The sequence below is a fragment of the Bufo bufo genome, chromosome 5 (genome assembly GCF_905171765.1).
Source record: "Bufo bufo chromosome 5, aBufBuf1.1, whole genome shotgun sequence".
NCBI lineage: Eukaryota > Metazoa > Chordata > Amphibia > Anura > Bufonidae > Bufo > Bufo bufo.
The window spans coordinates 333,958,841-333,973,993 of record NC_053393.1 but is presented as its reverse complement, the minus strand read 5'-3'; the positions used below and the strand labels follow the sequence as shown (position 1 = coordinate 333,973,993).

The following is a 15,153-nucleotide window of genomic DNA, read 5'->3' as shown; positions in this document are numbered from 1 at the left end:
ATTCGGATTTGGTGCAAATAATTTTTTTCCTGAAATTCGGATTCCCTCATCTCTAAAAATGACATTCACTTAATGATGCAAATATAAAGTAGACAGATGGTGAATGTTAATTAATAACTACTTTATGAGGTATCACTATCCATCTTAAAAACAGAGAAATTCTAATTTATAAAATAGTGAATTTTTCTAAATTTTCTGTAAATTTTAGATTTTTTTTTCTGAATGAAGGTAAAGAATATTGACTTAAATTTACCATTAACATTAAGTACATTGTGTCAAGAGAAAACAATTTCAGAATTGCTTGGATAAGTAAAAAGAGTTATTACCACATAAAATGACACATAAGATTTTCAAACATAGGAAGGTGAAAATTAACTGTGTCCTGAAGGGGTTAAATGATATGTTCTGCCATTTTTTCCTCTCTTAGCAGAGTGAAAATTGAAAGGGAAGTGTAATATTAGCCAGTAAACTTGAACATAAAATCACTGTGACCAGGGTTGCAGATCTCCTGTATCTGAAAGGTGCTAAAAAAGTCCAATTAGTGAATAAGAAATATAAAGGAAAAATGTGAAGCACAAACAAATGGGCTTTGAAGGGAAACGTTTCAGAAAGATATTTTATAGAAGAACCTAATAGCACTGTGCTTTTATTTTCACTCAAAATACTCCTGATGGTTGTATTCAATTGCTGCTGATTTTTCGTCGAATTTCTGCAACTGTTCAAAACATATCAATGGTCTTTAAAAAATGAGATATATGCTACAGGAACAACTATTTACAGATGCTTCAGTCAAAAAAAATTCCATAACAATTCTTCCATATGTGAACAACTAAAACACCAAAGACATATGGTTTAATTGTCAATGTAGCAAATAAATATTGTGGAGGGTGATTATTAGACACGAGCAAATTAAAGTTCACGAAGTGGAATTTAATTCGAATTTCATGAAAAATTAGATTCGCACCGAATCCGAATTTTCTCACACTTCATGGTAGCGAATCACATTTTTTTCTAAAATGGCTGCTGCACGTGTTAGGACATGGAGCAAGGAACTCTGGGAATGAGGGATCAACCACAATGCCATGCATGCAGCCAATCAGCAGCCAGCCAGCCCTGTGATGTCATAGCCCTATAAATAACCTCAGCCATCTTGGATTCAGACATTTTCCAATGTGCAGGGAGAGACGTCAGCAGGAGCTAAGGACAGTGTTAGAAAAGACTTTAAAACTTTTATTTTGCTGTATAGAAGTTCAGGGAAAGGATGGGGAGGAATTATTACACAGTATTGAAGCAGAACAGGGTTCAGTAGGGGATTTTACAGCCTGGGTAATAGGAACAATCCTATTACACCTTGCTTTGCCGACTGTGGATCCAAATTGCCAATATACACCTCTGTAATTCCAGAAAACCTTTCTTATTAGGGGGAAAGTGCTGTTTGATACAGCCATTAACAAGGTTTATGACAAGGAAATATTTGTATGTCTTATTTGCCCATGTGCGGTGCAGTTATACAGTATGTTCTAAAGCATTTTTTGGCTTGTATTAGTGGGAAAAAGGGCTTATTAGCCGTTGTGTGGTGAAGTGAGAAAATTACAGCCCTTTTTGGCATGTATTAGTGTCAAAAAAATATATATTATTTGCCGTTCAGCGGTGCAGTTATATGTTCTAAAGCCCTTTTTGGCGTGTATTAGTGGCCAAAAAAAAAAGTATTTGCTTTTCCTTTTTATTTGCTTATTTGATCTAACAGTATGTCAGACAGAGACGTGACAGGCCCTGCACAGGGGAGGGGCAGAGGCCAAAATGTTTCTGGTGCAGAAACAGGTCACAGCAGAATAAGGAAGCCTCGCAGCAGGAGTCACTTCCAGAGGCCTGAGCTCCCAGTGTCAGCTAGCATTTGTGTCTTGACCAGCAACCCAACGGTTCTTCTATGGTTGACTCGGTCATCTACTTTGTCCCAAGTGACATTAGACACCCTCAGCCAAGAGTCGGTGAGTTCATCAGACAGAACCCTTAGTTGGCCCTGTGCCCTCACCTGTCCTCAACCTGCCTCTGTCCCAGAGAAGTATTATATGCTGTGGGCTCAGCTCCTCTATACAGCGAGGATGATCTACTAGAGGACAGTCGGCAGCTACCTGGCCAGCCAAGATGTGAAGGATACATCCGCCACTTCCTCCGGTAGGTGGGCAAGTAGTAATGAGAAAAGTGCCGTGGGAGCTGGCGTTGCGAGGGGTCAGGCTCCTGGCTCAGAGACCATTGAGGAGCACATCAGTGACATGCAGACAGTACTCAATGATGATGTAGCCAATCACAATTGGAAGTGGGGTGACGAAGGGGCTTCATCATCATCGTGAGAAGAGGGTGACAGCTTGTGTGTGAAGCAGCGGTGGAGCCATCAAGTCGGTAGCGTGGCCAGGAGTCAGAAGGGTGGCAGCAGTAGAAGGTCGGGAGCATATTGTGCCCGGGGTAGACCACCCTCTTCGCAGTAGCCTACCTGCCTGGAAAGTAGTGATGAAGGGGTTCACGGAGGTAGCGGCAGTAGCAGTCAGAGAACTGATGGCTTGTGCCGAGCTGAGGTGGAGAGTCCTAAGCCGTAATTTATTTGCCAAAAAGCCCTGCACAAATATGTGGAACAGAAGTGACCCAGTCCTTGAGCCTGTGTATGTCTGCCAACGTGCACGACAGTGCCGACGTGTGGAGCTGTAACTACAGTCAGGGACAATATATGTAATTTAGGGCCCGCTGGGTAAATGTGGTTCCTGCCCAGCTAAACCAGCAATTTGGCCAGGTGATCTCGCTTCCACCTCCATGTTCTCACACCGTTGGTCATGTGACATTCTCCGCCTCTGCCTCCTCATCCTCCACAGTGTCCTCAGCCTCCACTGCAGGGACAATTCACAGTGCTCCTCCAGCATACCACATGTGCAGGCACATGTGCAGGCACTTTGAATTCAACCAGTGCCTTATGCATCAGACTAGATCATCCATGGTGCCACACCAACACTTTGACAAAAGAGACTGGTTTCTTCTAGCTATCAGCTACTATTCTGATGCTGCCACCCTCCTGATGCCACACATCTTCTTTCACCCACCATCTTCAGCTGTTACTGGTATTGCCACCCACCTCCCCACTCTGTCAACAGGTCACTCTTTGGTCTTCTGATGCTGCTGCCACGTCACCACTCAGGTCTCCTGATGCTGCTGCCATCCCCACATTGCCATTGTGCCACCCTGTGGCCTCCTCTTAATGCTGCTGCTGCCGCCACCTCCACACTGACATTGTGCATCCTCTTGGTGACGATGATGCTGCCTCCTCCACACTCTGTCAATATGCCACTCTGTGGCCTCCTGATGCTGCTGCACTTCTACACTGTCATTGTACTACTTTGTGGCCTCCTCCTGATGCTGCTGCCACTTCCAGACTCTGTCATTGGGCCATTCTGTGGTCTCCTCATGCTGCTTCCACCTCACCACTATGTCATAGGGTTACTCTGTGGACTTCTCATGCTGTTTCCACCCTCCGCACTTCATGACTGGGACACTAGTTTGCCTTTTGGCCTGGCTGACATCATCATTTATGTGAACATTCTTCTGATCTGTCAGAAGGAAGGAAAAATGAGACGCACAACAGATCCTGTCTATGTAACAGCTGGAAGACCTGCATCACATGGTCCCTATTTGCATCAAAATTGGTGATTTGGTAGTCAAAAGCAGGAGTGGGTACAAAACACAGAAGACATGCAAGTATTTCATTCACGTGTCATCTCTGTTTTGGAACCACTCCTGTTTTTTTTTGGGGCTTTAGCAATACTGATGGATTACTGATCAAATGCTGACTGAGTAAAGGCGGATGATCCACAGACAGGATCCTTTTTTTGTGGGTTATTTCTCTGACGGATCAAAGGTAGGGCAAAATAATCAGTGACATCCACACAAACTTACTGCTGACACCCACTCCACTCTGACAGGGGGGTTCTACTTGTATGAGCATTTAATTGAACAGGTTCTGTAGAAATCTATGTGGAATCAGTGAATTGGTGTAAAGGAGTGCGCTCTTTCAAGCTATGGTTCAGACTTGAGTTATTGGGTCAGTTTTGGCCCTGTAACTGCCCAAATAAGTGAAGTGTGTAGTGCTTCTAAGAGCAACGCCTGTCATGTGCATGTCATACTGACTCATAATATTGTTTTATTACCACAGCAGACTCCCTATGCGTGTTACTGCAAGGCGCCATGTTCTACACCACTATAAAGGCTCTCTGCAGCCAGGAAATAGCCGGGATTGACCACTAATAAATTCGGAACCGGCGAAAGCAAATTTTTTACAAATTCGCTCATCTATAGTGATTATTGTTGTTATTATTATTTATTTTATATATATATATATATTTAAAAAAGGACGTATGTGTGTATGTATGTATGTATGTATGTTCCGCAAAAACTCAAAAATGCAACCATCCATTTCAACGAAACTTAGTATACACAGCCCTTGCTACCTGGAAAGAAATTGTGCGGGAGTCTCAGCTCTCTAGGACGTACCTTTCCCCAGATATTCCCAAAAAATGACCTGCATAAGCCAATACAAGCCTGCCAGCCATTCACTTAAATCCTAACTGCCATACACACGGTCACATGTCCCTTATCAGCCAATAGAAGTTTGCAGGTCCTACTCCAGGTTGCCCTAACAACTGATCACAGTTTTTATCAGTTCGCAGGTCCTGATGACGTATGACGGCAAACTACACTGCTACATGCATGGGGGGCAGGGGCCACTATTAAACGGACGGGCGCTGTGGAGTTTACTGTTAAAGGGGCGGGCACTGTGGAGTTCACTGTTAAAGGGGCAGGGACGTGGAGGTCACTGTTAAAGGGGCGGTCTCTGTGAAAATCACTCTTAAAGGGGCGGCCACTGTGAAATCCACTGTTAAAAGGGTGGATACTGTTAAATGGGCGGCCACTGTGAAAGTCACTGTTAAAGGGGCGGTCACTGTTAAAGGGGCGGCCACTGTAAAAGTCACTGTTAAAGGGGCGGTCACTGTTAACGAGGCGGCCACTGTAAAAGTCAGTGTTAAAGGGACGGCCAACGTGAAAGTCACTGTTAGGCGGTCAGTGTTAAAGTTGCGGCCACTGTGAAAGTCACTGTTAAAGGGGCAGTCACTGTTAAAAAGGCAGCCAGTGTGAAAGTCACTGTTAAAGGGGCGGTCACAGTTAAAGGGTCGGCCATTGTGAAAGTGACTATTAAACGGGCGGTCCCTGTTAAAGGTGCGGTCACTGTGAAAGTCACTGTAAAAGGGGTAGTCACTGTTAAAGGGGTGGCCATTGTAAAATTCACTGTTAAAGGGGCAGTCACCGTTAAAGGGGCGGCCACTGTGAAAGTCACTGTTATTTAATATAAAATAGCAATAAATAAATACCCATGCAACGCCGAGTCATCAGCTAGTATACTGTGTGTATATATATATATATATATATATATATACAGCTGCAAGAAAAAGTATGTGAACCCTTTGGAATTATATGGATTTCTGCACAAATTGGTCATAAAATGTGATCTAATCTTCATCTAAGTCACAACAATAGACAATCACAGTCTGCTTAAACTAATAACACAAATAATTAAATGTTACCATGTTTTTATTGAACACACCATGTAAACATTCACAGTGCAGGTGGAAAAAGTATGTGAACCCTTGGATTTAATAACTGGTTGAACCTTCTTAGGCAGCAATAACTTCAACCAAACGTTTCCTGTAGTTGCAGATCAGACATGTACAACGGTCAGGAGTAATTCTTGACCATTCCTCTTTACAGAACTGTCTCAGTTCAGCAATATTCTTGGGATGTCTTGTGTGAATCGCTTTCTTAAGGTCATGCCACAGCATCTCAATTGGGCCACTCCAGAAGGCTTATTTTCTTCTGTTTAAGCCATTCTGTTGTTGATTTACTTCTATGCTTTGGGTCGTTGTCCTGTTGCAACACCTATCTGCTGTTAAGCTTCAGCTGGTGGACAGATGGCCTTAAGTTCTCCTGAAAAATGTCTTGATAAACTTGGGAATTCATTTTTCCTTCGTCCAGGCGCTGACGCAGCAAAGCAGCCCCAAACCATGATGCTCCACCACCATACTTCACGGTTGGGATGAGGTTTTGATGTTGGTGTGCTGTGCCTCTTTTTCTACACACATAGGGTTGTTTCCAAACAACTCAACTTTGGTTTCATCTGTCCACAGAATATTTTACCAGTACTGCTGTGGAACATCCAGGTGCTCTTCTGCAAACTGTAACCGTGCAGCAAATTTTTTTTGGACAGCAGTGGCTTCCTCTGTGGTATCCTCCCATGAAATCCATTCTTGTTTAGTGTTTTATATATCGTAGATTCGCTAACCGGGATGTTAGCATATGCCAGAGACTTTTGTAAGTCTTTAGCTGACACTTTAGGATTCTTCTTCACCTCATTGAGCAGTCTGCGCTGTGCTCTTGCAGTCATCTTTACAAGATGGCCACTCCTAGGGAGAGTAGCAGCAGTGCTGAACTTTCTCCATTTATAGACAATTTGTCTTACTTGGACTGATGAACAGCAAGGCTTTTGGAGATACTTTTATAACTTTTTCCAGCTTTATGCAAGTCAACAATTCTTAATTGTAGGCCTTCTGAGAGCTCTTTTGTGCGAGGCATCATTCACATCAGGCAATGCTTCTTGTGAAAAGAAAACCCAGAACTGGTGTGTGTTTTTTATAGGGCAGGGCAGCTGTAACCAACACCTCCAATCTCATCTCATTGATTGGACTCCAGTTGGCTGACACATCACTCCAATTAGCTCTTGGAGATGTCATTAGTTTAGGGGTTCACATACTTTTTCCACCTGCACTGTGAATGTTTACATGGTGTGTTCAATAAAAACATGATAACATTTAATTTATTGTGTGTTATTAGTTTAAACAGACTGTGTATTGTTGTGACTTAGATGAAGATCAGGTCACATTTTATGACCAATTTGTGCAGAAATCCATATCATTCCAAAGGGTTCACATACTTTTTCTTGCAACTGTATATATATACAGAATATATATATATATATATATATATATATTGTTTTTCTATTTTTTTTGTTTTTTTAACTCATCCTTAGCATTTAATTAGTAACCTGGTATCTGATCTCTTTACAGGGTTCAGTGACTTTTTTCATTCATCTCACAGACATCTCACATACTGTTATGTGCAGTATTTATATAGATTCTTCATGGTAATTTGTCAATGTCAGAGCATTATTAATCAGTGGCATGGGGTGTATATGAAAACATTACACTGCCCTTATTCCAGCCTCTTGGTACCAGTAATAGTATTAATCCATTTTTATACATAAATCACTACTTGACAAAGCAATACCAATATGTCTCCTATTTGAGTCATTCATCACAGAACACAATATAAATTTTTTTTAAAAAAAAACAACAATACCTGTCCAGTTCTTGCATTTTCACATACAAACGTGTCATAAAACATTGCAAATTGAGGAGCATTGTCATTAACATCCAGAATGAGAATGTAGACAGTAGCTCTTGTGGTTTGTTTGGGATTATCTGTAAAATAAAGATACATAAAAACATATAAGATAAAAGAGAATCTGTTTGCACATTACATGAATAAGGTAAACTTCAGAAATGCATATTTCACATAAAAAATATAAATAAACATTAGTAAAATCACACATGAAGTACTATGTACAATTATGGGCTTCTGTGCACAAGAAAGACATAATTGAGGTTCAGCAGGTTTAAAGACGGGCAACTAAAGAATTAAATGCAATCAGTTCACTACAAAACCCAGAAAGATTATCAAAATTATGTTTGTTTTTTTTTGGGAAAAAAGAATGACTGAGAAAAGATTTAATAGCTGTGTATAAATATATCAAATGTCAGTACAGAGATGTCTCCTATGATGTATTATACCCAGAACTGTAGCTATAACAAGGGAACACCCTCTATATCTGGATAGAATGTTTCCACACCAACATTGAAGGGTACTCTTTACTGTAAGAGCAGTGCTACTATGGAACCCTCTGCCAGAATGAACTCACTAAAAGAGTTTAAAAGGGAACTAGATGTATTTCTTGAGTATAATAATATTACAAGTAATTACAAAATTTCTCTAGAAGGATTGTGATCCAGGGAATTATTTAGATTGTGAAATTTAGTCGGAAAGGTGTTTTTGAGGTAAATTGGCTTCTATCTCAAGACTATTTTTAACCTTCCTCTTGATTAACTTATTAAGATAATGAACTGAACTGGAGGGGCATATGTCTTTTCTTAACCTTACAAGCTATATTACTATATCACAATGTTACTGTGGTCCCTTGAGTTACAATATTCATTTTTTCCTTGATGAACATTGGAATATGACACTATTAACTTGAGCTCATACTGAGCTTTGTGGAAATCAATAATTGTTTCTGAACCCCCACAAAATATCAACTGCAAATACTGTATTTTTTTTATTTATATAACCCACTTTTTCCCCCCCAAAAAATGGGTCTTATGATGTGAATACTAGTGAGTGCTTCCATTATGGAAGTGCTCACTGTTATGCAGGAGGTGCAGGTGAATGTAGTTTTGCTAGCGCTGGCTGTGTTAATCGCTCCCTGATCTTCTCTGGGTGCTGTGCTGCATGGTCCTGACTACATCAGGAAACAGTGCAGTGTGGGCTTAAAGAAGACCAGGGAGTGATGAGTGTAGGAAGAGCGGCTGGATGTGCAGTGGTGTCTGGAGAAGAAAGTTAATTTGGTTATTTTTGGTGTCATCTCAGGTCTGATTTACGGTCTGATATGGGGGTATAGTCTGAGGTCTGATATGGGGGTCTGATATGGGAGTCTGACATGGGGATCTGATATGAGGTCTGATAAGGTTTAGGGGTCTGATTTGGGAGTCTGATCTTCGTTCTCGTGAAAAAAAAATTCTCTGATTCTTTTTATTTTTTCCCCAGTGAATCTTATAAAGCAGGGATGCTCAACCTGTGGCCCTCCAGCTGTTGAAAAACTACAACACCCAGCATGCCCTAATAGCTGTAGGCTGTCCAGATATGCTGGGAATTGTAGTTTCGCAACAGCTGGAAGGCCGCAGGTTGGGCATCCCTGTTATGAAGCAAAAATATACAGGGGGTTCTTACATTTAAAAGGAAGATGCCGACAATAAAGGAGAAATGGGAAGCTGATTGCACAAAATTCATACCGGCGAGCAGTTATTGATTGCATTGATATAGTTAAAATAATGGTTTGTATTTCTCCAGATTTTATTTTATTAATTTAATTTTATTTATTTTTAATTGTGTGATAACCTCTTTATGCTTCTTCTAGTACCTGGCTTTAGACACTGTCATAAGCTAAGAAAATAATCAGCCTAATAAACCTCTAATAAATCAATAAATTTAACTTTGGAAAATTAAGAATACTTTCTTATATATCATATAATATAGCATTGCCAACCAAGCATGTGGAGGTTACTTTCCATGTTCATTTGAATATTGTACTTCAAGGTATTATTTTAATAATATACAGTATCTCACAAAAGTTAGTACACCCCTCACATTTTTATAAATATTTGATTATAGCTTTTCATGGGACAAAACTGAAGATGTGACACTTTGATACAATGTAAAGTAGTCAGTGAACAGCTTGTATAACTGTGTAAATTTTGGTGTGATCTCAAAATAAGTCAACACACAGCCATTAATGTCTAAACCGCTGGCAACAAAAGTGAGTACACCGCTAAGTGAAACTGGCCAAATTGTGCCAATATTTTGTGTGGCCATTATTTTCAAGCACTGTCTTAACTCTCTTGGGTATACAGTTCACTAAAGCTTCACAGATTGCCACTGGAATCCTCTTCCACTCTTCCATGATGACATCACAGATCTGGTGGATGTTAGAGACCTTGCACTCCTCCACCTTCCATTTGAGGATGCCCCACAGATGCTCAATAGGGGTTAGGTCTGGAGACATGCTTGGCCAGTCCAGCACTTTTTCCATCAGTTTCTTTAGCAAGGCGATAGTCATCTTGGAGGTGTGTTTGGGGTCGTAATCATGTTGGAATACTGCCCTGCAGCTTAGTTTCCGAAGGGAGGTTTTGATGCTCTGCTTTAGTATGTCACAGTACATGTTGGCATTCATGGTTCTCTTGATCAACTGTAGCTCCCCACAGCCGGCAGCACTCATGCAGCCCCAAACCATGACACTCCCACCACCATGCTTGACTGTAAGCAAGACACACTTGTCTTTGTACTCCTGACCTGGTTGCTGCCGCACACGCTTTACAGCATCTGAACCAAATAAGTTTATCTTGGTCTCATCAGACCATAGGACATGGATCCAGTAATCTATGTCCTTAGTCTGCTTGTCTTCAGCAAACTGTTTGCAGGCTTTCTTGTGCATCATCTTTCTAGGACGACAGCCACGCAGACCAATTTGATGCAGTGTGCAGAGTATGGTCTAAGTACTGACAGACTGACCCCCACCCCTTTAACCTCTGCAGCAATGCTGGCAGCAGTCATACATCTATTTTGAAAAGACAACCTCTGGATATGATACTGAGCTTGTGCACTCAACTTCTTTGGTCAACCATGGTGAGGCCTGTTCTGAGTGTCTTGTTAAACCGCTGTATGGTCTTGGTCACCGTGCTGCAGCTCAGTTTCAGGGTGTTGGCAATCTTCTTATAGCCTAGGCTATCTTTATGTAGTGCAATAATTCTTTTTTTCTGGTCCCCAGAGAGTAATTTGCCATGAGGTGCCATGTTGAACTTCCAGTGACCAGTATGAGAGAGTATGAGAGCGATAACACCAAATTTAACACACATTCTCCCTATTCACACCCGAAACCTTGTAACACTAACGAGTCACATGACACCAAGGAGGGAAAATGGCTAAATGGGCATCATTTTGCCATTTTAACTTAGGGGTGTACTCACTTTGTTGCCAGCAATTTAGACATTAATGGCTGTGTGCTTAGGGCACTCCAAATTTAGACTGTTATACAAGCTGTACACTAACTACTTTACATTGCATTAAGGTGTCATATCTTCAGTGTTGCAAAAAAAGGTCCCAGCAGACGTTCTTGTTTCCAATCAGTTCTATTCTTTTATTGCAACTACAAAATAATAATAGGACGCGTTTCGGCCCGTCCAGCCTTTCTCAACTGCATGATGACAATGAAAGCCTGATCACATTTATAGGTGCAGGATCACCTGGTCATGACATCATCAGCTGATTAAACAAACAGGAAATAACATTTCCTGTTTGTATGCCAATAAGCACCTACTGTGGTGTTATATAATCAGTGAGTGTTTTCATACAACACCAGGACATAGTCCTAATTTTTCTGGGTGACCGTCAATACTACTGGTCACTACATTACTGGCAGCTGACCATATAGCCGTAGCCATTCTATCTTTGCTAAAATGTGGAAAATTGGGAACGCTACTTCCAAAGATATCAGTAGCACCCAAAAATCTAGCTCTACCCATGGAGAAATGGAGAAATATATGGAAAAGAAGAATACCAACACTGCTACACAAAAAATTATTACGCCATCTAAAGATGCTTTGCCGATGGCTTATGTGGACACCGGAGAGGGCTCTTACAGTCATTTAGATATTCCTCCACATCAAGATTTTCTCCCAATATCCAGCTCCTTCTTGCAAAAATCTCTAGCTAAAGTGCTAATCAAAGCCCCCAGCATGCCTGTACAGCCTACAGCTATTAGGGCATGCTGGGAGTTGTAGTTTTGCAACAGCTGGAGGGCCGCAGGTTGAGCATCCCTGCTCTAGACCCTCTCTCAAAGGATTTGCAAGACATCAAACAAAACATGAAACAAATTGGGTCACGAGTGGAACACCTAAAAACCGCACAAGCAGCTATGTATAGTTATAGTACATATGTCTCAGAGAGCCTTTGCACCCGTTAAAACCACCTTAATGCCACTTTTAAGGTCTTGGAAGATCAAGAAAATAGAGACCGTAGGAACAACCTGCGAATAAAAAGCCTACCAGAATCAGTGGCAGCTTTGTCCTTATAATTTACTGTTGAATAAATCTTCCATACTATTCTAGGTGACTCGTAATCTGGGGATATTATAATTAAACATGTTTACAGAGCATTGCGTAGAAAGACTAAGGACTCTGAACCTCCACACAATGTCATATGCCATATCATTAACTACTGTACTAAGGAGGAGATACTGCGACATACAAGATCATATTGAATATGACATTACGTAAATTCATGTTTTTCAAGATCTTTTCCCTCAAACACTACAAAAGATAAGGACATTGAAACTGTTAACGGGGACTCTCCAATCTAAAGGCATCCAATAAAGCTGGAAGTTCCCATTCGGACTTATTATCCCTGTATTGTTGACTGCTGACTCTTAGTGCAGGATACTGGTGTTTGCACCAGTCACCCAGGACGCTGCTAACTGCAGCAGTGGGTACAGAGTCTAGCACAGGCAGGTAAGCAGAACAGAAGAATTTTACTAGTACACAGAAAACAACAGTCACTTGCAGAAGAGGCAAAGACAGTTCAGAGTAATGCAGTGTGCAGATGAAAGCGGTTTCGTTGTCAGGTGGTGCAGGGTCAGAAATGCAGGCAGCCTTACAGTAGGCGATGGGCAGATGCGTAGTCAGACGATGCAGAGGTCGGTAATCCAGTTGATCCAATAAACAGACGGTAGGCAGATTCGTAGTCAAACAGAGCAGAGGTCAATAGTCCAGGCAATCCAGCAATCAGACAGTAAGCAGAGTCGGGGTCAAACAAGGCAGAGGTCGGAATCCAGGAAATCCAATAAACAGACAGTCCAGAGCACAGTAGGAAGCTTCAGTGGGAGACAAGAGGTACAACAACCACACTTGGGCATTTCCTCCTAAGTGAAGTTGCTTTAAATACTCAAAGGCCTGCCTCTGGGTGGGGACGATAATCAGGACCCAGCTGCCTACTCCCATAAGACAGGGAGAGGTGCGCGCGCATGCGCTATAGCGCATCAGATGACACCTGGCAGTGAGGATGGATGCGGCGATATCCTGGCGGATGCCTGCTTCTCCTGCAAGGTAAACCAGCCCTGGCACCCATGGTGCTGAGATGTGCAGACAGGGATCTGTCACCCTGCGGTGGGGACACGGACCCAATACTGACAGGACCTAAGAGAGTCATCGCTGATAACACTTGTTTTAATAGAGGTAGACATTACTTATAATGCAGATATACAAGAGAACAGATGATATTCTATTACTACCTACTGATCAGTGATTATTGTGTCCTACTGCTTCCTTCCTACTATATGCTATTATCTTTAGACTTTTTCATACTGTTAATGCTCTATTTCTCCACATTTTTCTCTTTCATTTACTGCTGAACTGATATCTTAATATGACCAGTTTGGTGTCTAAAGCCATGATGTTAATGGCTTAGTTTTTTCTCAACTGCTTGTTGGGCAAAATACTCGCAAAATAGTTTTTCTTGCTCAGTGTATGTGCACAATAAGTGCCTTGACATTGCTGATTTTTTTTTATTGGCTAGTGTTATGTTGTTTTGTTCCTAATCCCCTGCCTTTCCGCCCCCACTTTGCTTTCTTCCACCCTCCCTCTTCCATTTAGAATCTTGACCATGATAGGGGTCCCACGGTTACTACCTTATTTATTAATCTGTATAGATGACTCAATTAATATAATTTCCTACAATGTGAGAGGGTTAATTGGGATATTGCATGTGAATTCAGCAATTTCTATAACCAATTGTACAAATTATAGTCAGCACATGAGAAGACAGTGATACAACATAACAGACTTCCTTACTTCTCCCTCCCACAACTGACTTCAGAACAATCCCAAGGTCTATGATCAAGGACTCGATCATTACAACTCCGTAAAATAAGTGGCCTGGCCCAGATGGTCTATCTTCCTTTTTCAGACACCTTACTTCCACACTTAAGTAAGTTTTTTTAATGCGGCACTAACTTGGGGTCCCTTTTCATAAACAAACACGGGCGGCCCATATTTCTATTATTCATAAAGATGGTAAAGACCTATCTCCCTTCTTAATGTAGACCTTTGTTTGCAAAAATACTAGCAAAGCAACTATGCTCCCTTCACTTACAGCCCCAGATAAAGTAGGATTTTTCCCCAATAGAGAGGGTAAAGACAATATATACAGGGTTATACAACTTATATCATATGCTAAATCCACAACCAAACCTTTAATATTTCTTGGCATGGAGGCCGAGAAGGTTTTTGATTGACACTTCCTTAAATCTGCAATGGCAGCCTTCGGTATCCCATCTATATTTATAGAGGCTATTTTTACTATGTATAAAGACCCTACTGCTAGACTAATGGTTAATGACCTTTTATCACCTGTATTATGCATCTCAAATGGTACTTGTCAAGGCTGTCCATTATCTCCCTTGCTGTTTGTAATAACAATTGAAACCTTGCTGCAAAGGGTTAGGCAGGATGACCGCATACAGGGCATTAGATGTGATGGGAGAGAACACAAAGCTGCAGCATATACAGACAACCTTTTACTTTTGTTAACTAGCACATCTGATTTGCTTCTAATTGTAGAACAACTATTCTATGATTTTGACAAGATATATAACTTTAAAATTAAGATGGGAAAGCCTCAAGTCCCTCTCTGAGTGTCAGGTCCCCTTAAAACTCTCTCTTCTCCCTGAGTTATGTCTGTTGCGTTTATTCCCAGATAAAATCCCAAAACATACCTTATTTTGACTAGACATCTTTTGGCAGCTGCCAGAATACTGATTACCACACTGTGGACCCCTGGTATTTGATAATATATCATATGCAGTGGCGTCTCTAGCTTTCAAATTTTAGGGGGGCACACTGGGGGCCAGGACAAAAGTAGGGGGGGCAGCTATAACAACGATACATGTACACAAGTACGCTTAGAAATGCTGCAATACTTTACCCAATACCTAAAACCACAACAGGGAAGAAAAGTCCAGCTGTCTGTGGATGACACTTTTATAGAGAGGGGGATCTGTGGATGACACTGCTATGGGGGGATCTGTGGATGCCACATACCGTATATAGCATCTTATGCTATATGTGTCACCCACAAATCCACCCCATGACAGTGTCATCCCCATTTTCCCCTCCATAACAG

The 15,153-nt window shown here is 41.4% G+C and overlaps 1 protein-coding gene across 5 annotated transcripts in view; it reads right to left on the bottom strand.

Annotated features, from left to right (window-relative positions):
- The window catches only part of LOC121001078 (cadherin-10-like), a 461,949-nt gene that overhangs the window by 52,587 nt on the left and 394,209 nt on the right, over positions 1–15,153 (bottom strand). For 3 of the 5 annotated variants that reach the window (XM_040431979.1, XM_040431981.1, XM_040431982.1), the window contains one exon: positions 7,450–7,571. In XM_040431979.1, coding sequence (XP_040287913.1) covers positions 7,450–7,571 — 122 coding nt within the window. Of the gene's footprint in view, positions 1–3,998; positions 4,014–7,449; positions 7,574–15,153 lie in introns of all 5 variants that reach the window. The other 2 variants (XM_040431980.1, XM_040431978.1) reach the window with 2 other exon arrangements.